This window comes from Primulina eburnea, chromosome 6 (genome assembly GCF_022965805.1).
Source record: "Primulina eburnea isolate SZY01 chromosome 6, ASM2296580v1, whole genome shotgun sequence".
Classification (NCBI taxonomy): domain Eukaryota; kingdom Viridiplantae; phylum Streptophyta; class Magnoliopsida; order Lamiales; family Gesneriaceae; genus Primulina; species Primulina eburnea.
In genome coordinates, this window is record NC_133106.1 from 4878138 (window position 1) to 4902124 (window position 23987).

Consider the following 23987-nt stretch of genomic DNA (forward strand, 5'->3'; position numbering starts at 1 on the left):
AGCTATAGCTAGTGGTAATTGTGCAACTCAAATCTTTTAAATCGCACAACAACTCAAGCACCACGGTTCGATCGCTCTACCAAACAGGGACAATTATTGCACCCAACAAATATTTTTTTAATGAATTACCCAAATAAGAGAACAATCTCTTATAAGTTTTTGTCTCATTCTTAATATATTTTTAATAAATTTATTTTCCTTTAATATTATTACATAAAAATGATGGAAAATATACCCAAACAAAAAAAGCATGGTTGCCCAAGCAAAACCGCAAAACCCCCTAAAGCTTTGCATCAAAATCCAATGCACCATTTAATTTCAGTTTGCTTTTCTCAATCAAAAATCTAAATCTTGTTGAGGCGGATTAGCTTTTCGTACAGATTAATCTTCTCCTAGATTTTAAATCCGGGATTCTTTTTCTTGAACTTCTGAAAAATGAGCAGACTTCTTAATTTTTCATTTTTTCCCGCAAAATCTGGCTTGTGGATTGATTCTTGATTTCGGGTTTCAAGAATTCGAATTTCTGTTTTTTTTTTTTGGTTTAAAAAAGATTACTTTTTTTACCGGAGAAGGGGAAAAAACGAAAGGATGAGCAGTGGGCAGAAGAAGAGGAATTTTCAGATTGAAGCGTTTAAGCATAAGGTGGTGGTAGATCCGAAGTATGCAGATAAGACTTGGAAGATTTTAGAGCACGCGATTAATGAAATTTATAATCATAATGCTAGTGGACTCAGCTTTGAAGAATTATACAGGTTTATTTGAATTATTATCTTTTTGTTTATCTTTTTCCAATTAATCTGTGATTTGAAGTCTGTACTGGTTTTGATTTTGCATTCATGTTTTCACGTACGTTTTCTGTAACAGTACCTACTTTCTTTAAGATTTATAATTTTATATTACCTGCGGTGCGATAATTGTTAACCAGCTGAGTTGATTTTACATGCGTTGGTATTTGGCCTTTTTTGTGTTTGTTTTTATCAATTTTATTTTGGGTACGGTCTTGCTTTGAAATCTTTTCTGTATCTTATTGGCTATTGCCCCTCAACTGAAATGGTTATATGTATCTGAGCTGAATCATAGTCATGTGCTTTGAATTTATGCAGTAATATTTAAGGTTTGTAATGCAGTTACCTTTTATCTCCATGATTATAATTGTTTTGTTGATTTGCAGTCACATATTACTTGATATAATAATATGCTACTTATCTGCTTCCGTGACATCCCATTGCAAAGTTTTTCTACTATGACCATAAGTTTTTGTTGAATATTCATTTTTGAAGGGGGTTTACCTCATCAAAAGAGCAGGAAGTAAGTCCATCGTCATGTTGCTTATAATTTATTTGATGGTCCAGATGGAATTTCACGTTTCTGATTTTTCCAAAAAATTATTACGTGTTATACATATTTTTTAATGGAACCGAGAATGTTTTAACATCTCGAAACAATATCACATCAAAGATCTTAATGCTTGTGGAAAACTAACCATGACGTTGTCTCAATCTTGACCTGTTTTTGAATTCTTCAATAGACAATCGTCAATTCCCGATCTCCCACCTAGTCAAGTCCGTACTGATAGCTTACCTAAACAATTAGCGAATATTTCAGGCATCACAAGTATCAAATAGCAGTAACTTTATCAGAAAGAAAACACACGTAACATATTTTTCAGGAAAAAAGGCTGAAAGAACTAAAAAACATTTAGTTCAATTTTAAACAGATTCTAACTTGACCCGAATCGAAATAGAGCATATAATGTTTGCGACTCCCGAATATTTTACTTATCAACAAATGATTGTATCATGATTACTTATCCTAGTCATACTTGTCGAGGGTATAATATTAACTATCGGCTCATTTGCGATGGATCACAATTATGCATAAATTTTACCTTGCTGCCAACCAATCACATATGACGGAATTAACCCCTTTGTTCCAGGTCTACAATAGCGTTAACTGGCCGTTGGGTTAGGACGTTCTTAATTAGAACTTTACTCAAAATAAGATTAAAATCATTTGTCAAGTGCGTATGTGTCATAACACATTTCATTTTGTGGCTGTTGTCTTAAAAAAACACAAATTTTCAAAATATTTTACAACTGGAGATTCGAACTTTTGCATAAAAACATTTACAAAAGGGTGCTAGAGTGATCTCATTCTTAATTTATTGTTCTGGACCTAACTTTTTCTTTTCTTTACTAGACACGAAAGCCTTAGCACTTCGTTCTTTCGAGCTATTGAACTTCTCATAAATGAAATATATGACTGATGTTAGTTGAATATAGGACCTCATTTTATAAACGTATAGTCTAATATCAAGTTGGAATGAAAATGGAGATGTAGAGTCCGGCGCTAACTTGGAATTAATTCCTATGCTGATTAGGAAAGAAATTCTATGTTTTAGGGAATTAAAAATATAAAAAATGAAAGATTTCCTAATATGTCGTTTTCTTATTTAAGTTGAATTTGTTTTCTTGATTGATTCTGAAAAATATTGTCAATCATATCTGCATGTATGTTACATGAGTCATTTCTAAAATTTGTTTTCCTTGTTTATGGACTGCTTATTAGTGAATAACAAGACTGATTTGATTTTAGTTCAACCTCTGCTCTTATAATAGATGTGTAATCTAAGGGTGCATTTGGATGGAGGATCCAAAATTTCAAATATTCGGTTGTTTGGATGAATTTATATTTGATAAATTTTAATTCGATCATTTATCAATTTGATTATCAATTTAGCTAAATGTAATGGTAGTTGCAATGTATTGATATAACGAAGATGGTTTGATGAGTGTCACTTCAAATCCATTCTTCCGTTCCACTAATCAAATCTCGCTTCCTTCAAATCATTCCATAATGTAACATAATATGACGTTAAATATAGAAATGCAGAATTTTGTGTTAATTTGGAACAAAATCCTATTTTGAAATCCTATTTGATCAAGAATACAATTCTATATTTAAGGGATTTGGAATCATGAAAATTCAAGCTTAACCTACATAATTCTTATTTAATTTGAATTTGCTTTCCTAATCAATAATTGAAAATTTAGATTCTGTTGGTCATACTTATATGTATGTCACATGAGTCGTTAATGAAAGTTATTCTTATCATTTTCTTGTCCATGCTGTTTGCCACTGCTATTTGTCTGATTCCTCTACTTCAAATAGTCTCCGGATCGTATAGCTCTTAAATTATTTTTTCATCAGGAAATAGACCTTGTTGAAGCTGACTTCCCGACATCTCGATATGTCAGATTATTCATTGTGCATTTACTGAGCTCCCGAGTTGTCAACACGAAATTTCCGACCATTTACTGATTGCTCAGTAGTTTGATTTAAAGCATTACTGTCCCATCCATGTGATAAATCAGTTGGGTTCATATTGGGAAAGTGAGGAGCATGCGTGGTAGCTCTTACATAAAATCGGGTGTTGTAGGTTCTGAGTTGTCTACGATTCACCTTAGGTAGTTGAGAAATATGTAAGCTGTGGTTGTTATTTACTTCGAATTGCCACTCTGCCAATTTGAACTCAATCATTCCTAAGGTACTTGAGAGTTGGGATTCTAGTGTTTTCTCCTAGTTGGGTATCATATTTATGTTTCCTTTTTCCAGAATAGCTTAGATATCAAATGTAGAATAAAGAGGTTTTTGCCAAAATTCAACACGTTTACTACCTGACTTACAATATATCTTTGAATGAAACTGTACTCTAGAACTCAGAGAGAGAAACTTCATAAATGTCGATAAGAAGAATTTAATGTTTCACGGTTATATTGTTACTAAAAGAATTAGAAAATACAAAATCAGGTTTAGCTTATTTTTAGACTTTATTCCTTCCATTTTCTTTTCCTAAATGCGCGCAATGCTTTTTCTGTACTTAAAAATGAGATGTTCTCTAACTTGTGGTTTTTCTATTGATGCAGAAACGCTTATAATATGGTATTGCATAAATTTGGGGAATTTCTTTATTTAGGACTCGTGTCAACAATGAAGTTCCATCTTCAAACGATGTCCAAATGTATTGAGGCTGCCCAGGGTGGATCATTCCTGGAGGAACTTAACACAAAATGGAATGATCATAATAAAGCACTGCAGATGATTCGGGACATACTAATGTACATGGATAGAACTTATATTCCTAATAGCCAGCGAGCTTCTGTTCATGAACTAGGGCTCAATGTTTGGAGAGACAATGTAATTCACTCCAGTAAAATAAGAACTAGGCTTTTGAACAAACTTCTTGAATTAATATTCAGGGAACGCACAGGTGAAGTTATCAACAGAGGGCTTATGAGAAACATAATCAAAATGCTTATGGATTTGGGACCTTTAGTCTACCAAGAAGATTTCGAGAAACCATTTCTTGATGTTTCAGCTGATTTCTACAGGGCAGAATCTCAGGAGTTTATTGAGTGCAGTGATTGTGGGGACTACCTGAAGAAAGCTGAAAGGCGTCTAAATGAAGAAATTGAGAGAGTATCCCACTACTTGGACACAAATAGTGAAGCCCAGATTACTAATGTTGTAGAGAAAGAGATGATTGCCAATCATATGCTTAGACTAGTTCACATGGAAAATTCAGGTTTAGTAAATATGCTTTGTGATGATAAATTTGAGGACTTGGGAAGGATGTACTGCTTATTTCGTCGAGTTGCCGATGGTCTCTCTACAATTAGAGATGTAATGACATCTCACATTAGAGACACTGGCAAACAACTGGTCACTGACCCTGAGAAATCAAAGAATCCAGTTGATTTTGTTGACTTGCTCCTTGAGAAAAGGGACAAGTATGATAAGATCATAAGCATAGCCTTTGGCAATGACAAAACCTTCCAAAATGCCTTGAGTTCATCTTTTGAATATTTTATCAACTTGAATCCCCGTTCTCCCGAGTATATATCATTGTTCGTGGATGATAAACTCCGTAAAGGACTGAAGGGGGTGAAAGAGGAGGACATCGAGATTATTCTTGACAAGGTGATGATGTTGTTCCGCTACCTCCAGGAAAAAGATGTATTTGAGAAGTACTACAAACAACATCTGGCAAAGCGTCTCTTATCGGGAAAAACAGTATCTGATGATGCTGAGAGAAGTCTGATTGTGAAACTGAAGACTGAATGTGGCTATCAATTTACTTCAAAATTAGAAGGCATGTTTACAGACATGAAGACATCCCAAGACACAATGCAAGGGTTCTACACAGCCTGCGGTTCTGAGTTAGGGAACAGCCCTACTCTGGTGGTCCAGATTTTGACTACTGGATCATGGCCCACCCAATCCAGCATCACCTGCAACTTACCAGCTGAAATGTTGGCTTTGTGTGAGAAATTTCGATCGTATTACCTCGGAACCCATACTGGCCGGAGATTATCCTGGCAAACAAATATGGGCACTGCCGATATTAGAGCAACCTTTGGAAATGGCCAGAAATACGAGCTGAATGTTTCGACTTATCAAATGTGTGTTCTAATGCTGTTTAACAGTGCTGATAGTCTTACCTATAGAGAGATTGAGCAGGCAACTGAGATATCCTCTTCTGATTTGAAAAGATGCCTCCAGTCCTTAGCTTGTGTGAAAGGTAAAAACGTCCTTCGTAAAGACCCCATGAGCAAGGACATAGGAGAAGACGATATATTTTCTGTTAATGACAAGTTTACTAGCAAGCTTCGTAAGGTGAAGATTGGAACTGTGGTAGCACAAAAGGAATCCGAGCCTGAAAAACAAGAGACTCGACAGAGGGTTGAAGAGGACAGAAAACCACAGATCGAGGCTGCAATAGTGAGAGTTATGAAAGCAAGAAGGGTGTTGGATCACAATAATATCATTGCCGAGGTTACAAAACAACTGCAGTCTCGGTTTCTAGCAAATCCCGGGGAGATCAAGAAACGGATTGAGTCCCTTATTGAGCGAGATTTTCTTGAGAGGGATACTGTGGATAGACGATTGTACCGGTATCTCGCCTGAACAAGGGTGTTTTCCGGGTTACTTTGTACTGTGGATTTGTAACTGATATTTTCAGTTATTTTTCACTATTTTTCATTGTTTACTTCTGCATAATACATTTGTTTTTTAGTTCAATTTCAATTGCTGTTAGCCTTGTTGATGGCTTATTCGCGAAAGGTAGTTATTTGAGTTATTTTTGTTTGAAATGGGTGATGCTTAGGACTCGAGTATTTGTTGATAGTTGAAACATTTTAAGGCGTTTAGAGCAACAATTTGACTTTTATAAGTTTTGGGAGAAATAGTCTTCCCTTCTACAGGGTATGCATTTTGAATTTTTGGATTACATTTCAACATTTCTGTTCTCTACGGCTCCTTACAATCAATGTTCCTTTTCTGAAATTTCGCATGTATTTGGATGAATGATATTAAATTTGATTGAGAAATTTGATTTGAAGAATGATAGAGATATAGATTTCAATACTACTCGAGATAGGGTGTACGTATCTGAAATTTATCATAACTATGGTTGAAATTATTTTAAATTTAACTAATATTTGTAATTCCTGGCGCAGGGATGGCTTCCTCTCAGAGGAAAACAATGGAGAGCCTTTTTTGTGCCCACTTAAGACGTACAAATATAGCGGCAAGACTTGAATCCTGTACTATGGGCAAAAAATAAATAAATTAAGGTCTGGCATACTCGAGCAAACTCTTGTATTCTTTGATAGCTTGGTGAAGAATTTGCAGAATACAATCCATGATCCACCCATTATCTGCTACAACAGATGAAGGATGAATAGTAACTTCACCACCGCGGATACAGGTACAAAATTTGTCTAAACACTGGACATTTCATCCATTCTCGTAAAGGTACATTGGGAGTTCAGATGACTTTAATCTCATGGTAATCTGTGATGAAACAACTTCGTGATTGCTCGTCGTTCACAGTCCTGGAAGGAATAATGTCAGGAAGATGGCATCAAATGTGATTAAAAAATTTATACAAGGGCAGTGGCTTCAACAGATAAAGGACCTTGAACATATTTAAATAGAAGTGTGTGTTGGGATTCAGCCGCCTCAACTTTAAGTAAGTATATGCAAAGCTCAGTTGATCACGTGATGTAAAACGATCAACCTCATTGAACCAGAGGCATGAAAACAAATTTGACATTGGTGTATGAGCCCTGACAATAAATGAACCTTCAGGCACAACTGCGCAAACATGAAGTTTCACTGTAAAAATTAGCAGAAAGAAAGAGAATATGATTAAAACAAAACGGAGATATGAATGATATCTACAGCTTGGAAGATGGATTTGTGGGTCTGAAGAGTCAAACTTGGTGAGCCCATCGGACTGGTAGAAATGAAACTGTTCATCTATAGCAGAGTGATTATATTTATTTAGCCGCTTGTTTTGGAGCACCTCTTCCCAAACACAATGACGTGCATAGTGATTTGAAATAGCGTATTCTGAACCGGCTCGCCACAAAAAGTACTCGATGATCCGCATGGGATCAGCATTAAGCCGCAACTTGCTATCAAGCCAGATTGAATACCTAGTTAGAACATCCACAAGCAAGTAGTTAAATCGTTAGTCAAATTAAAATTGATGTTCTAAACAAACAAATGAGATCCATGTTTTAGAGAGATACATTTTGGTCCGAGGATCACCTGGAAGAAGGAAAAAGGCGGTGAGACAAAAATTTAGGCACCTTTCCAGTTTTCCGCATATCTTCATACGGTAAACTCTTTACAATTACTATCCGCCATAAGCCAACATTTCCGTTCTCATCCGGAATATTTCCATCGGCCAATAGCTTAACAAAACTTTCTTCATCGACAAACATAACAAAACAAACATTTTTCTTGGTGTATTCGCTTATCTGCAGTTTTTAAGCTTTGCATCAGTCAAATGACAGACTCAGAGCACCACATACCATATAAGATTTGTACATCTTAAAAACACATTTTGTAATTGAACGCGAAACTGCAGAGTCCATAAATCATGGAGACTAAAGAGACCACAAACTCGATAATGTAAAAGATATCATATGATTTTATTAGAGTTTTCTTCAGAAATAAAACAAAAAACAAAATCATCGAGGACAAAGGAAAAACTTGTTACCACTTTGCTAGTTGGTCTTCTCAGAAAATCAAAGCTTCCAAAGATGCATGAGGACACGACGACAATACATTTATGCATATATTTTTTGTCCTTTGCATCCACATCAAATCCAGTACTTGGAAATCCGTTAGGCTTGCTCACAAAACCACAATAAATGGTTCGATTTCTTGCATGATAGGATTCCTCTCTTTCTTCAAGAGTTTGATGGCCACCAAACCGAGGTTCATTCAATGAGGTTTTCTCCTCTCTTTCTATATACCCCAAGGAGAAGTGAGCGAACTTCACATTATCTTTGGGCTCGAGGAGATATGTAACTGAATCAAGAAATGGTACCTCACATGGAGAGAAACCTGGGAATAGAAGTAATGAAGTTATGAATTCATTCTAACTTTATGTTTAACAAGGATCATATTTGATACACTTATTGTTCGTGTTGTTGAATATGATCCTGCGGACATTCAATTTTGCATATTACAGTTGGTACTGTTCGAGCGGCTAAAATCACATTTCAAACTTCACACTTTAGTTTGTACGAGTTTTTAAGCAGATTTCTCATGCGCATATTGTTACCCAAACAAAATCAAGTTTTCAGATTCCTAGTGAGAGATGATAGGAAAACTTAGAAAGCAATCACACTATTCTTACGCTGCCTATGTGGCTTCCTACGTGGCTGCTCTGTAGCATTTTTCACCAAAAATTCTTCTTTGACATCTCTCAAAGAAGAAACAGCTCCTACAGATTCACAAACATAAGAAAATATGGAAAATGTTACTTAACAAATAATTTTCCAAATATAGAATACATATCATTATCATGTTTTGTTTTACTCGAGATTCTACACACATCAACATTGATTTATGAGAAGCATCTAGGTTTTCAACCACCTAAAAGCTTTAGCGATATAATGAGCAGGTAGCCACAGCGGCATGCTTCTAACTATAAGAATTGTCTTGCATATGGGTATGTTTTGCAATTTTACGAAGTGTTCAACATCGAAATTACTATATCCAAAAGAAAGCTTTTGCTGGTGAGATCAGTGAAGTTCCAAAGACATTCACTCACCATGAAAATGCATCTTTAAACCAAAATAAGCCAAACACATGAACAAGAGCACTCCAAGTGACAACAACCAAAACAAGAATCCTTGTCTAGAAATCCGACCAAACCTCCTCCCTCGACGATAAGCCCGTGACTTTTGCTCACTTTGATCCAGAGACTTATTGACCACACCTGCAATGCCTCTTCTCTCAGGTAGCAATTCAGTGTTCTTGAAATAAGCCATCAATACATACCTCCCACAGCTCAATAACAAACATGCTCATCTGCAAAATAATGAAAAACGGATGGTTCCAATAAGATTCGCGTATAAGTTACTAAAATTTGAACTACACACATAACATAAAATATGCACTGACATATTAAAATTACGGACGCTTGATTCGATTTTGAGTTTAAATTCTCAGAAAGGGACATACGCTTGCCACTTCAACTAGCCTACTAATAAACCGATTGAAAATTCCTCACTAACAGCCATGTCATCTGCAATTAGCAGCTAAGAAAGATTTTATGCATCATAATAGCACCTAAAATCCAGAATACATTATGCATCATGACTACATACAATCTTGAAATAACCAAAATGACCATAGAATTCCTAATATTTGACCTGAAAACCCAATATAAATTGAATCAATTTCTAAGATTTAGACCGCGGATTAAAAACTATAAGAAATTCATACCAACGGCATACAACAACTGGAAAATCTCGATAACACGTTCAGGAATGTAGCTGCACAATGTAAAGGGATCAATTTTAACGTGAAGATTAGATCTGCAGCTCATAAACTAAAGAATTTATAGAAATTAAGAAGAAAACACACCTCATTGTAGATTCAACATCCAATTGATAATGTGGAGGGAAGTTGGAGTTGGAGACACGAACAGTTGCAGAGATCTGTCTGTAAATTTTGGTTTTCATATTTTACAGTCAAAAACGGAAAGGGAAAAATATATGTGAAATCCCTTTTAAAGAAAAAAAATTCCGTTTTCTTTATTTTAAATAAAAATTGAATCTTATTTTATAAATTTCATAAAAAATGAGAATAATATAATTTATTAGATAAAAGTTTAAAAAAATAATGATTTATATAATATTTTCATTCTTTGAATAAGTTTATTCAAATACAATAATTATTTAAATAATGATAAACTCAAATATTTTAAATTATACAGATATTGTATACAACCATCTTCTTTTTTATAATTTCGTGATTTGCAATCAATGAGAATCGAACTCGTGACATTGACTTTGATACTAATTATAGGAACAAATGTTTTTCATTTTATCAAAACTACATCTTGTTACAATGATACAAGTCTTTCATTTTATCAAAACTACATCTTGTGACAATGATACAAGTCAAATCTTTTGAATCGTACACAAACTCAAACATCACGTTTTTTATTATTCTAATTAATAAAAAAACAATTCTCACAACTTAACAAATATAAATTTTAGTTTGAGTACAAAATTAAAGTAGAAATTTTAGGGTTTTGTTTTGGTTAAAGTTTGGTTTTTACCTTTTTTTATTATTATTTTTTAATTTTTGGTTTAAATCCTTATTAGAATATTCGAATAGAAAAACAAATCGAACTTTTTGGTATCAATTTAAAATTGAGTCTCTCTTAACAAATGATTTCCACTTTCAGTTCGGCAAATCATGGGCCAATTTAAAAAATGGGATTACGTGGACAAAGATTTAAAAAACAAGGAGTCTGACTTTTTTTTTTTTTTTTAAAAAGAAGGAGTTGACTCTTGATTAGTTAATTAAACCTTAATTAAAGTTAACTTCCTAAATTGATTAATTGTTAGTTGTTCTCTCTCTTTCTTCCCATTCCACGCACAAAATCCCCACAAAATTCCCAAAGCTTCCCAAATTTAAAGAACTCGTCTACCGCATCTACATCTTCCGCATATCAATAAATCAAAATTGACCACGGTTGCTCAAGTGTTGTGGCGCTCATTCCTCAGATCCAGATCTAAATCTACTCTTACATATTGTTCCCCCATTCTTCTGTAAATACGTCTGTATTTGAAGAAAAATACAGTAAGTTTGCTCCATTTTCTTTGACCAGTTCATTGTTTTCATCATTTCATGCATCGATCGACCAAAAATAAGATGAATAATCCGTGTCGTTCATCAAATGAGGATTTTTGTCGAAGCAAAAAAAAAAGAATTCTTCGTGGTCGACCAAAGAGAAATTATTCATGGTCGACCACAATCTTAATGGTCGACCAAGTTCTTGTTTTTTCAGAAATTAAGTTGGTCGACCGTGAGCTTATTTTTTCAGAAATTAAGTTGGTCGACCAAGTTCTTATTGGTCGACCTACATAACTTCATGGTCGACCAACTTATTTTTTGGTCGACCATGTGCGTTTTTTTTTTGTTTTTACAACATTTTGCCCATTCTAATTATCATATTTGTTTGTGCACTTTGTAGATATGCCAGCAGTTATTGTTGTTCATTTTGATGGAAAATGGGAAGTGACAGAGGGGCTGGTTTATAAATGGAATCCAGGGGCCAATGCAAAGTTTGTTGCTATTCCAGTGGATGATGATATTTGTTATTTTGAAGATTTAAAAAATGAACTATACAGAGCTGGGAAAGTAGAAGACACTTCCAACTTGAGATTGAGTTATCTACTAGATTTGCCGTGCAACATTCAACCAATTTATATAGAGAACGACCATGATTTGAAAGCATATTTGTATTTTGGTTGTCCGAGAAGTAGGCCAGTACTTCAAGTTGAAATTGAATGTGTTGCTTCTTTTGATTCTTGTGATAATTTGCACGGAAATGCTATTGATGAGAACAATCGCAATATTAACGAACAGAGTCATTTTGATGATTATTTTCACTTGAATATTGTGTCTGTGGATCGTAATAATAGCAGTGATTTTTTCGACGAAGCGCATAATGTGGATGCCATGCCTGTGGATCGTAGTAACACATTCGACGAAGCGCATAATGTGGATGTCATGCTTGTAGATCGTAGTATCACTGACGAGTTATATGATGAAGCACGTGATGACATAATTGAGGGCGAGGAGAATTTGGTTCAAAGCAATGATGCAAATTTGGTTGTGGATGTGGCTCTTGATAATGACACATTTTCATTCACGGATGGTCCGAACTTGTTTGTGGGTCAAGAGTTTCCAAACCGAGAAGCGGTGAAAAAAGAGCTAATTAGAATAAGTTTGGAAGCTTTCTTTGAATTCGAGACGATAAAAAGTAGCAAAAAGGTGTACGCCGTAAAATGTGTAGTGTCTGATTGTAAGTGGAGAATCTGGACCTCTTTGATTAAGAATGATTTACGTGCATTCTCCGTTCCAAAATATTGCAATACACACACATGTGGTTTGACTGGGAGAGGAAAGAGAATCCGTGGAGTGAGTTCTGCTGTTGTTCGTGATATGTTGGTGGATAATTTCCAAGGTCATCCAGTGCCTATTGTACCAAAAGCGGTGATGACGATGATGCGCAATAGTATGAATGCTGATATATCATACTACAAGGCTTGGAAAGGGAAAGAACTAGCAGACAATATGTTGAAAGGTGATCCTACGCAGAGTTTTACAAAATTGAGCTGTTATTTGCACATGGTTGAGCAGATGAATCCAGGAAGCATAACAGACATATTTGTCGACGAGGAAAATCGATTCAAGTATATGTTTGTTGCTTTTGGTGCATGCGTTAGAGGATATCGAAGTATGCGAAAAGTTGTATCAATTGATGGTACGTGGTTGAAGGGCAATTATAATGGTGTTTTACTGGTGGTATCGGCACAAGATGGAAATTATCACCAATATCCTTTGGCGTGGGGAGTCGTAGATGTCGAGTGTACTTCTTCGTGGAGTTGGTTTTTAACGAAGTTGTTAGAAGTAGTACCAGACGAGGATGAATTGGTGATAATATCTGACAGGCATCAGGGGATCATTAATGCAGTTTCTACTGTCTATAGAAATGTGCATCATGGGCATTGTACGTGGCATTTATCCCAAAACATGAAGACAAGATGCAAAAAGAAGGGTGCAACCGAAATGTTTTTGCACATTGCAAAAATTTATAAAACTTTCGAGTTTGATATTGCATACAATGAGTTTAGGAATAGATATCCTGAGGCAGCGCAATATTTGGACGAGAGAGACTCACTTGATAGATGGACTCGAGCGTATTGTCCGAAGGCCCGTTACAATATTATGACGACAAACGGGGTTGAGTCAATCAAAACATGAAGACAAGATGCAAAAAGAAGGGTGCAACCGAAATATTTTTGCACATTGCAAAAATTTATAAAACTTTCGAGTTTGATATTGCATACAATGAGTTTAGGAATAGATATCCTGAGGCAGCGCAATATTTGGACGAGAGAGACTCACTTGATAGATGGACTCGAGCGTATTGTCCGAAGACCCGTTACAATATTATGACGACAAACGGGGTTGAGTCAATCAATGCTAGACTGCTTGAAGAAAGGAAGCTGCCAATCATTGCACTGTTAGATTCCTTGCAGAGACTGGCATCATCTTGGTTTGCTCGATATCGCCACACATCAATTGCAAGTAACACTAACTTGACCCCTACGATCGAGGGGATCCTTCGTAGCAGGTTCACAGATGCCCAAGGAATGCAAGTTTTTGAATTAGGACGTATGGAGTTTGATGTTAGGAGTCGTGGACATTCAGCCATAGTGGACCTCGAATCAAAAAGATGCACATGTCGAGTTTTTGATATTGATAGAATCTCATGTGCTCATGCCATCATAGCTAGTTGGTTAGCGAATATTGATTTATATGATATGTGTTCACAGTACTATTCTACAATGTCATGGTGCATGGCATACTCAGAGACTGTGTATGTAGAACCCGGAAATTTAGACTACGTATAAGCCATGCATAATTCTAGTATTTAAATTTAATTGACTTCATTGCATGATTATTTAAATGCTTTCCTTTGAAGTTAATTATTTTAGCTAGCAGTTTTGATTTTATTCTTTTCAGTTAATTCAGCGAGGCCGGACGAGAGTTGGAGTTTAGAGATAAAATTTAAGATTCAGAAAATATTTCCAGAATTTATTTTAGCTAGCAAGTAAGTTAATTTAGTGGGGTGTATTCAATGTAGAGATTTAATGACTTTCAATGACTTTTTTTAATGATAGATTTCCATGGATTTGGTAGATTTTTATTGACTTTTGTAGAATCTCACAGATTTGTAAACAGAATTCCATAGACTTTTGTAGACTTTTTGCAAGATTTTGATAGATATTTGTAGACTTTGTTCAAAAAAAATTACAATTCAATTTAACAAAATAAAAATTTCAATAAATATTATTTCTTCGAACTAGTAATTATTTAACATAAATAACATCTTCACTTTGAAATAAATTTACTTATTTAAAAAGTAAATATATTTAATATATGAAAAAAAATCACAATTCAATTTAACAAAATTAAAATTTCAATCCCCATGTCTACTCAACATGCAAAAATAATTAATCAATAAAATTTTAATCAATATAGATAAATAGCTAATCAAAACACTATGAAATTTGATAAATTTTAAGCAGTTTTTTATGAAAAAAATCTAATTAAGGTTCGTTATTGTGAATATGATCAACGTCACTCCACATTCTGTTTGCAATAGTATCTCTCCATGCATTTGCATTTGCTCGTTGTTGTTCTTCAGTGCCAAATATTTGATCAAAGTTGTTATCCTCGTAAACTTGTTCTGATGAAGGTTGTGGAACTTCGTTCTCTGGTTCAACTGGAAATTCATCAGACCGACACTCCTTTCGAAGAAAATTATGCAATCCGGCACAAGCCAATACAAGCTCCGCCTATGTTGTATATGGAAATGGAGGAGCAGTTTTGAATATTTTGAACCGCGATTTAAATATACCGAATCCTTTCAATGACGTTTCTCAAAGAAGCATGACGAAGATTGAACAACTCTTTTGCATCTTCAGGGTGACGACCTTGGCCAGTGAATTCTTGGAGATGATAACGAACACCTCTAAAAGGAGCCAAGAATTGACGTCGATTTGCATATCCACAATCCACTAAAAAAAAATTTACCTGTCGAACATTATTTGTAGAATCAAGTAACCAATGAATAACATATATAATCTTGAAAAATTACAAAATTTTTAAATAAGTATTGTATAGAACAAAAAACATACCTTGTGGCACTTTAAGCCCGTTATTTCTTGATAAAGCATCTGTCAATATGTTTGAATCATGGGCAGATCCCTCCCACCCACTGAGTACATAAATAAATTCTAAATCAAAGTTACAAGCTGCTAAAACATTTTGAGAAATTGTCCCGTGACGATTACGATAACTGTTAGTATTATGCCCAAACACTGTTGCTGGAATATGAGTGCCATCAATAGCCCCAATGCAATCCTACAATAAGAAAAACATAATAAAAATTGTGGTCCCTATAATAATAACAACTAAAAAGAATTTAATCACTTACTTTAAAATAAGGATAAAATCTTGTACTCTCTCTTATTTTTTCTGGAACTCCATATCCAGGTTTGACCATCATATCTGCTGCAATGCTATTCAATGCTCTCAACACTTTGTTGAAGTTTTGGCTAGTATTGTATTGTGATCGACCGAATATTTTACGAATCAAGCAATATCGAGTATTTTGACCAACAACAAGTAAAAACATGGCAAGCATTTCTTCAATACAAATATATTTTGTATCTTGCAATGGTGTTTTTTCTCTAAGGATGTTGCACAATTTGAAAAATACGTCAGGGTACATTCTATAAATTTCTCGAAAGTTTGTTGGATCCTCTTTTAATATTTTATGGATATAATCGTATCCACTTGAAGTTATTGGTCGTCTATTTAAGGGACGATGGACACGTTCGTCATTCATGCTAGTTATATGCTTAGTTAGCACATAGAGGATCCCAAGAATTTCCCTCAACAAATACCTAAAAGTTTCGTGTAATTTTTCTTCGAATTCCTCTTCTTCCATTTGATCTTCTACATCATGTACGTTGATATATGACATTTTAATGAACCACCTGATATCAGACAAGGAATTAGAATAAAAAAACCTATGAATTTATTGAACATCATTCCATGTAAAACTCAAAACTTATATAAATAATCCAAAAATCCACAATCAGAAAACAAATAAAAAGCATATGTCCAGAAATTAAATCACAATATAACTCATTATTGATCATGTCCCTAAAAATACTCATTCATTTAATTTATAATCTATCCATCCCAAACGCTCTTCAATTGTCATTTTCAAGAAATCCATCTTCTTTGATCTGGTGTTAAGTAAATCAAGCACTTTGTATCGAGTACGATTATCCAAATTTGGCACTTCTTTGATAGCATCCCAACAATTATCACCTGCATTCCCTATTAATTCTATCTTAGAAACTACCTTCTCAAGAGTGTGAGATATTTCACATATATAATTTGGGTCTGTATTCTTGAATGTTCTTGATTTTGCTTCAAACTCAGCCCTATCTCGTTTTTTTGTTGTTGGTGGAACCTCTGAACTTCTGGGCTGAGGGGATAATGGTAAAGCAGAGTCATCAAAAAATGGAGGCTGGTGTGAAGAGTCTTGTTTGTCACTTTGCACGAATTCACCACTATCATAATCAAAGACATAATCATCTAATAAATTAGTTTCTCTATTTTCTTCTATCTCAAATGTTCTTGCATCAGTGTCATCTCCTAGTCCAATTGAGTATTTTCCAGTAGCAGTTCCAGTCCCGATCGCAATTCTCAAATCTTCATAATCCTCAAAAGTGTCTGTCCGATAGTGTTCATGTTTAGGATGAGACTGGTAAAGAACAAAAAAAAAATTGTTAAAACTAGTTATAATTCTAATTATAAATATAAATTTATTATTTTAGCTCAAACACTTTTACCTTGAAATAATCATCCCATACTTCATCTTTAGCAGTGAATTTCTTTGTCACAGAATCCCATCCAAAACCAGAGTTATGACGCATAAGCTTACAATAATTGTTGTATCGTTGTTTGAACCACTTCAAACGACTTTGATATTGTGTAATAGTCTTTTCACATTCAAGTTTTTCGTTTAGAGCAGGAAGTATTTTTTTCTCCACAGTTTTTTTGTTAAATACTCCATTCTTGTCACGCCATCCTCGCATTGCGGCATCAACCATGAGTTTTAGCAATTCATTACTCTCTTCAGTCGTCCACACATTATATTTTGCTTGTGAATCTCCCATTGTAAATATTACTTGAGTAGCATAAGATATAAAATATACGGTGATAAGAAGCTAACAAAGTAAAGAGAAAGATGCAATATCTAACAAAGGGTTATTGTATAACAAATTCGATCACAAATTGGAAGTGGTTTCGGAAGAAACCAACAGGTGGCCTTTCTCTACCCTTCTTTTTGGCAGTGTTGTTGAGAGAGAATATGTCACATGTACATACATACATACATCAACATATACATATAGGTAGCCACATAGGATGGCTGGAGGGAGCGGGATAGGTTAAGTGCATTAAAGCGAGGGACGTTAAAGAAGGGGCAGGGAGATGTGTACTAAGCTAACGTAAGATGACTTAAGTTTAGCTCTCTTTTGGTTGTTATTCCCCTGTACTCATGGGGTGTGGCCACTCCCTCTTTTTTCATTGGGATTCTAATTCCCCATTCTCTTATCTTTTGGACACTTGCTAATTCTATTTCCATTTTCATTTTTATATAACTGTTGATGGATATATTATTAGTACTTATTATTTCATAGCCAGAAAAGTCAAAGAGAAATCATTTCCGCATATGTTTGTTACGTAAGGGGTTGGTCATTAATTAGTATCGTCAAGGAATCCGACCATATGAAAATCGACACCAGTGATTCAATTATTTTACACGGTATTTTTCCAGAAGTCGGATTAGTAAATTTATACGTACAAAAGCTTTGTCGGATTAGTCGGATTAGGACGACTGATTTCTCCCAAATTTTGTCAAAAGCTTCAAATGATTGGAACCAGACCAAGTGCAAGCACGAATATAATTTTTTACGTACAAACCATAAATCAATAACGATTCAAGAAAAGATTCATACCTTTGAAATTTGAGAAACCCTCGATTTGTCTTTAGAGAGGAGAAAAGAGCCGTCTTTTGAGTGAGAAAGAGATATATGAGTGAGGAAGAGATATATAAAAGTCTACAAAAATCTCTAGGGTAAGTAGAAGAGAAATTTTGAGTTTTTTGTACCTATAGTTTTATGGTTTGTACCTAAAGAATTATATTAGAATCATTGTAAATCTATGGAAATAATGGATACCTATAGATTTTTATAGATTTTTAAAAAGTCAAGTTTGAATACCACTAGACTTTTTAAGATTCTAGAAAAATTTAATTTGAATACCACTAAACTTTTATAGAGTTTATAAAAGTCTATGTTCAATACCTCTAGACTTTTAAACTCTACAAAAGTCATTAAAAGTAATTAAATTTCCAAGGTTGAATACACCCCCCTAATTTAGTGAAAAATACTTACTCATTAACTTGAATAATTCTTTTTGTGAAATTGTATCATTAATTTATATTTATAACAAAAATTTTCTCGTTATAAAATAATATTTTTAATATAAAAAATAATTATTTTTTTATGATCTAATATAGTAATAGATCAATTTCATAAAATTAATCTGCGAGACCATCTTTCAATAGTCTTGATTAATATTCTTAATTCTTAAGAAGAATGAAAAACCACGTGGCACTATTTTTTTTTTTTTTTTTTTGAAGTTTGTATATGGTCGATTTATATATGAAAAAAGTATTTGACTTTGAGCTTTTTAGAAAATTAAAAATTTTATTAAGATTTGAAGCACTGACTTCACACACACAGAGACACTTTATAGAAACATGTGAGACAAACAAAGCACCTGCCTCATTCTCCTTATTTTCCCCAAAACAAAACACAAGCAAGTCCAAGAAACCGAAGGTCTGAAAATTCTAGATGGCTCTCATTTGGTCTGAAGGAATAGAGCCCTGAAAATCCCGGCCAGTTTCTCCCGATCAGGCAGGTGTTCCTTCACAAAACTCGAGTTGACGTACTCCTCCATCCATGTACACAGATTCGGGAACTTGTCGTTTGTTATGAGTTCGAGTCCCACCAATTCAGTGATAATCACAGACCAATAAGCGACGAAATTGGCAGCAATATCGACCAGCCCGATGCTATCTCCGCCGAAGAATTTCTTCCCTTCTAGCTCCTTGTCAAGAAATTTTAGCAGTTCTGGTGCTTCTTCCTTGGCTTTCACTTGCTCCTCCCCTGCACCCCAACAAGCCTTCCACACTGCTGGAAAGCACTGGAACATGGAAATTTTTACCAGTTTACATTAGTTAGCTTTACACCAACTAAAGGAAATCTTGAAAAATAAAGCGTGGTAGAAGAATATACCTTTTCATCAATAAATCTAGCCCAGAAACGGGCCATGGCTCTGTCATAAGGATTTTTGGGCAAGATGGATGGTCCATTTTTCCAAGTTTCATCAATATATTCAAGAATCACCAACGACTCCGCGATTGGCTTACCATTGTGCAGCAGCACGGGAATCTTTTTGTGTACTGGATTGTACTGAAGAAGCTGTGCGGACTTATTGGTTAGATCTTCTTCTACGTATTCGTATTCAACTCCTTTCAGTTTCAGCGCCATCTCGACTCTGCGGCTAAATGGGCTTCCCCAAACGCCAAATACCTTCACTTCCGCCATTATAATCCTAGCAAGATTTCTTGATTGAGTTTAATTCCGAACGAAATTCAGTGTAGTTTTTTCTTGTTGAGAGCTCTTTCTGGTTCTTATAGGGAAATTGGACTGGTCAGGCTACGAAAGTGCGAACAAAACAAGGCTACGAAAGTAATAAAGTTTTTTTCTTTTTTCTTTTTTATTTAGATGAGAGGCCTAACCTAAAAATAATTGAGTAGATAATTCATAAATATTTATTTTTTGAAGTTTGTATATGGTCGATTTATATATGAAAAATATTTTTTTGTTGTTATAACATTTTTATTGTCCAAATATTTTTTTTCTAACGCATTTTATAAATATTTTGGATATTATTAAACTTATTGTTTTTCTAATTCTATTTCTATAACTACATAAGTATTTACTAATATAGATTTCACGATGAAATGTTTTTTTTTTACTTAATTCAAAGGAAAAATTGCTATTCTCCCAAAGAAACACTTGATTCTATGTTTAATTTTAAAAAATATATTTTTATGTATCAAACACGCACATATTAGAATTTAGAAAACCATAAACAGAAAATGGTTTATCAAAGAAGTGTAAATAATAATTAAAAAGTAAAACACCATTGCTTTAAAATCCATCCAACAAAAGTTTGAATTAAAATCAATTAAGTGTTATATATATATATATATATATATATATATATATATATATATATATATGTATGTATGAATATTATATGTTTACAAAAAATATTAAAACCTATAAAATAATAAATAAAATATTAAAACCTAAAAATAATAAATTATTTAATGTTGTTCTGGACCTGGTCTAGTCTAGTATAGTGAACCAAAATTAAAACCTATTATTATTATTATTATTATTATTATTATTATTAATTTAATTCAAATATATTATTAGTAGTACTAGTATTAGTATTATTACTATTATTATTAGTAGTAATATTAGTATTATTATTATTATTATTATTATTATTATTATTATTATTAATTATTTTAATTCGAATGAAAAATATAAAATATAAATATTTATAATATATGTTAATTATTAAATATTTTGTATTGTTTGGTTTGGTGATTGAAAAATTAGAGATATGAGAGGATTGAAAGGAAAAAAATAGAGATATGAGAGGATTGAAGGGATAAAATTAAGGAGAATAAAAACAGTAGTATTTCACGAATATATCAATAAGAGGTTTAACTTTAACATATAGTATCGATAAAACTTACGTCGTATTATAATATTTTCATTCTATTATTAAATTTACATTGTTTATTTTCTATTTAAGCTATTATTATTAATTTAATTTCAATCGCAACATAAAACTCAAGCGTGAAAGTATATTTATAAATATATCGATACTTATAAACAATTTATAGAAATGAAATCTAAAACTTTCCGCATTTAGGATGGGGTATCCCGGCCTCGAATCTCTCGGGTGATTAAACCAAATACCGGGCTCAGGGTACCTCAGCTGTACAACGGAATATCATAGTAATATAATTCTGAACATTAAAATGCTCGTATGGGGAGAATACCCACCCCTCCTAGGTTATGATGATGCCATGACATTGATAATTGTGCCCACCTTTTCGGCTACCTGGAACAATTTACGAGGGGCATCCTGATCGTCCACCTATCTAGATTGGATGGTTTCGATCAACTCTTGCCTTTGAATAATAAAAGAGACGATTCGACTGGCTGAGACCCTCGGACTTCCTCCACATTTAAGGACATTTGCCTATAAATAAGAGGGTATAGATGCAGAGTGACCCTCAATCCAAAATGTCGAGTTCAAGTGGTTCCAAAGCCTGCAGCAGTACACATGTTCTGGTGACTCCGGGAATGCGTACTCATGTGGAAGCTGAAGAAGAGAATTGAACAGCGCATATGGACGAAGGTCATGGCCGTGCGGGACAAGGTTTACGACCTGGATTATACCTACCGTAATCGTCTCCCCACTACTCGAGCACAAAGAGCAAGAGCGAGGAAGTATACCCGAAAGTTTGTAGTAAATCGGGTGACAGATCTGGTTGATGACGAAGTTCTGCTGCACATGATGCTGTGGAAAGAGTGGCATGCTTTGAACAAGATAATGAAGGATGAATCCTTCGTCAACCTCCGCATTCATGAGTTAACTAATTGGATAACGGAGTGGCAGGATTCTGTATCTTATATAATGGATCCCATAACTTTCCGCCGTCATTTTATGTAATGGAAGTTTTATCGATTTTTATTGCTTCATTATTCTTCTGTAAACAAATCTTGTACAAATTTATGCGGACTGAAACAACAGACGTACCATAAATTGTAATAACCCAATCTTTAAAAACTGAAACTACCCTTGTGACATACCTGATGAAAATATGGTTCCAGGATCTAGTGTTTCCTTCATTCAGAACATACTCCCGGGCTGGTCAAATCTTTGAATTTGTAACAAAATACCAGGGTCTCGGACTACTCGGACTTAGAAATCACCATCCCGGGTTTCTAGGTTTCCCGAGCTACGAGACAAACCCGCCAGGGTTTCCAAAACCTCCCGGCTTACCCATACAACATCATAATGACACGTGTTCCTCTATTCCAACGGTCAGTAATGTTTCGGATTCCGAGGAACAGTAGGCCTGACGCTAATCATGGCGTGTGTCCCTTCGCCTATCCTCACGGATTCCTAGGTTCATTTCACCCGTTCGATCTGCTTTCAATCAACGATGCATATCCGCTTTCTCTTTTATAAATTCTAACCGCCTCTTTTCTGTAGAATCATTTTCAAATTCGAAACTCCGGCGAAGCCCTTGCGAAAAATCCTCTCAAAGCTCCTTTACGAAGTTTTCTCCCGTCTCCGGTGCGCCTCTGATATTGCCATTTTCCCCGACCACCTGTCTTCAAAGTTTGTAAGTCTTTCTCTATAAAATTTCTAACTCTACTTCTTCTACTTCTGGGGCCAATGCGCGAGGCTCGCCTAGTGACGAATCCGCTGCGTTACGCTCCGATACTTCTCAATCTCCCCCACCCCGTCGCTCTATTACCCAACCCGCTAAGAAACCAGTAGCCCCTCAAATCAAGCCTTCTTCTTCTTCTCAACCCTCCATTCCTAGTCACTCCCGAGCTCTTGCCCAAAGAAAGGTAAGGGTAAAGCTCGGGCCGCGGGCCCTCCTTCTGCCGAGGCCCCAGGAGTACCCTGGTTCTCCTCTCTGAGTAGCACCGTACGTTCGGAGGCCGGTGCGGAACTTCGGGCCTTAACCCGTATTCCTCCTACTTTTTCTATTCTGATACCCGGGCCTTCTGATAGAGCCAATAACCCCCCTCTCGGGTATACCACTTTTTTTCGAGACCAAATTAAGAATGGTCTCCGATTTCCTGTTCATCCTTTCTTCATCGCAGTCGCCAAATTTTTTGGTGTACCAGTTAACCAATTTCACCCTAACTCCTTTAGAATAATGGCTGCCACCTTCGTCTTTTTCCGCATGAATGATTTTCCCATCAATCCTCTCATCCTTCACTACTATTTTTCTTGCCGGTTTGGGGATAATGCCTTTTCCTTGACCGCCCGGCAAAACACCCGTTTCCTTGATGACATACCCTCTTCGCAGAAGGGGTGGAAAGGAAGATACTTCTTCATTCGACTCTCAGGGGATCTTCCCTGTCTAACGGGCTTTCTCTCCTCTCTTCCCACAAAACCTTCCCTTCCCGGGACCTATAAATTTGAGGAGCCCTTCCTTATCAGTCAAGATTTGGTAGAAGGGCGTAAATATTCGTCCTCCACTCTCATCTCAGATGAAAATCTGACTACTTACGGGTTGAGTCCCCAGCCTGAGGATCTCGAAAACCGCATAATCTATGAGGTGGCGGGCTCGGGCTCTCAACCCGGTAATTCACCCTTCCGCCTTATTGCTCTTTTTCTCGTTTCCCTCTCCGTTTACTTACCGTCATTTCTTCTTTGTGCAGATAATTCCGAGATGCAGTCAGCTTTTGCTAAGAGAAGGGCAGCTGAGAAAATCGCCCGGGAGAAAGATCTTGCAAGTCGTCGTGCTGCTATTGAAGCGGAAAAGAAGCGAGCTGCCGAGAATGCGTCTCAGAGAGGCGAAGTTACCCGGGAAGATCCTCACCGGGATGACA

The 23987-nt window shown here is 35.2% G+C and overlaps 4 protein-coding genes across 12 annotated transcripts; 1 reads left to right on the forward strand and 3 right to left on the reverse strand.

Moving 5' to 3' along the window:
* Positions 1-230: 230 nt before the first annotated feature.
* On the forward strand, positions 231-6106 carry LOC140833795 (cullin-3A-like). The gene is made up of 2 exons (XM_073198206.1): positions 231-752; positions 3927-6106. Exons 1-2 carry the CDS (start codon positions 589-591, stop codon positions 5965-5967), a joined length of 2205 nt encoding a protein of 734 aa, XP_073054307.1. The 5' UTR covers positions 231-588; the 3' UTR covers positions 5968-6106.
* Positions 6107-6425: 319 nt separating this feature from the next.
* On the reverse strand, positions 6426-10073 carry LOC140833796 (probable hexosyltransferase MUCI70). 8 transcript variants are annotated; one of them, XM_073198211.1, is made up of 8 exons: positions 9952-10066; positions 9811-9860; positions 9547-9610; positions 9134-9393; positions 8717-8803; positions 8072-8421; positions 7618-7829; positions 6426-7502 (listed from the first exon to the last, which is right to left on the reverse strand). In XM_073198211.1, the coding sequence occupies exons 4-8, from the start codon at positions 9351-9353 to the stop codon at positions 6926-6928; spliced, it is 1446 nt and encodes a 481-aa protein (XP_073054312.1). In that variant the 5' UTR covers positions 9354-9393; positions 9547-9610; positions 9811-9860; positions 9952-10066; the 3' UTR covers positions 6426-6925. The 8 variants fall into 8 exon arrangements, with proteins under 8 accessions (XP_073054312.1, XP_073054309.1, XP_073054313.1 ...); XM_073198215.1 differs by lacking the exons at positions 9547-9610; positions 9811-9860 and having other exon boundaries at positions 6431-6896; positions 6980-7158; positions 7246-7502; positions 9952-10073; XM_073198208.1 differs by lacking the exon at positions 9547-9610.
* Positions 10074-15018: 4945 nt separating this feature from the next.
* LOC140833322 (uncharacterized protein At2g29880-like) lies at positions 15019-17491 on the reverse strand. Of its 2 annotated transcripts, XR_012118408.1 has the most exons (3): positions 17043-17491; positions 15611-16954; positions 15020-15537 (listed from the first exon to the last, which is right to left on the reverse strand). XR_012118408.1 is itself a non-coding variant. In XM_073197698.1 (2 exons), the coding sequence occupies exons 1-2, from the start codon at positions 17367-17369 to the stop codon at positions 16355-16357; spliced, it is 927 nt and encodes a 308-aa protein (XP_073053799.1). In that variant the 5' UTR covers positions 17370-17491; the 3' UTR covers positions 15019-16354. The 2 variants fall into 2 exon arrangements, 1 of the variants encoding a protein (XP_073053799.1); XM_073197698.1 differs by having other exon boundaries at positions 15019-16954.
* A 1454-nt stretch (positions 17492-18945) lies between these two features.
* On the reverse strand, positions 18946-19943 carry LOC140833323 (probable glutathione S-transferase). Its single transcript, XM_073197699.1, has 2 exons — positions 19557-19943; positions 18946-19464 (listed from the first exon to the last, which is right to left on the reverse strand). Exons 1-2 carry the CDS (start codon positions 19866-19868, stop codon positions 19120-19122), a joined length of 657 nt encoding a protein of 218 aa, XP_073053800.1. The 5' UTR covers positions 19869-19943; the 3' UTR covers positions 18946-19119.
* Between the last annotated feature and the right edge of the window lie 4044 nt (positions 19944-23987).

Excerpts from the sequence above, each read along its gene's own strand:
- LOC140833795 (XM_073198206.1), top strand. The coding sequence starts at position 589 with ATGAGCAGTGGGCAGAAGAAGAGGAATTTTCAGATTGAAGCGTTTAAG. Across the intron at positions 753-3,926 it reads AGCTTTGAAGAATTATACAG|AAACGCTTATAATATGGTAT; the intron begins GTTTATTTGAAT and ends CTATTGATGCAG.
- LOC140833796 (XM_073198207.1), bottom strand. The coding sequence starts at position 9,353 with ATGGCTTATTTCAAGAACACTGAATTGCTACCTGAGAGAAGAGGCATT. Across the intron at positions 8,422-8,716 it reads TAGGAAGCCACATAGGCAGC|GTTTCTCTCCATGTGAGGTA; the intron begins GTAAGAATAGTG and ends TTCTATTCCCAG. Across the intron at positions 7,503-7,617 it reads CGCCTTTTTCCTTCTTCCAG|GTATTCAATCTGGCTTGATA; the intron begins GTGATCCTCGGA and ends TGTTCTAACTAG.
- LOC140833322 (XM_073197698.1), bottom strand. The coding sequence starts at position 17,369 with ATGGGAGATTCACAAGCAAAATATAATGTGTGGACGACTGAAGAGAGT. Across the intron at positions 16,955-17,042 it reads TATGGGATGATTATTTCAAG|TCTCATCCTAAACATGAACA; the intron begins GTAAAAGTGTTT and ends GTTCTTTACCAG.
- LOC140833323 (XM_073197699.1), bottom strand. The coding sequence starts at position 19,868 with ATGGCGGAAGTGAAGGTATTTGGCGTTTGGGGAAGCCCATTTAGCCGC. Across the intron at positions 19,465-19,556 it reads CTAGATTTATTGATGAAAAG|TGCTTTCCAGCAGTGTGGAA; the intron begins GTATATTCTTCT and ends TCCATGTTCCAG.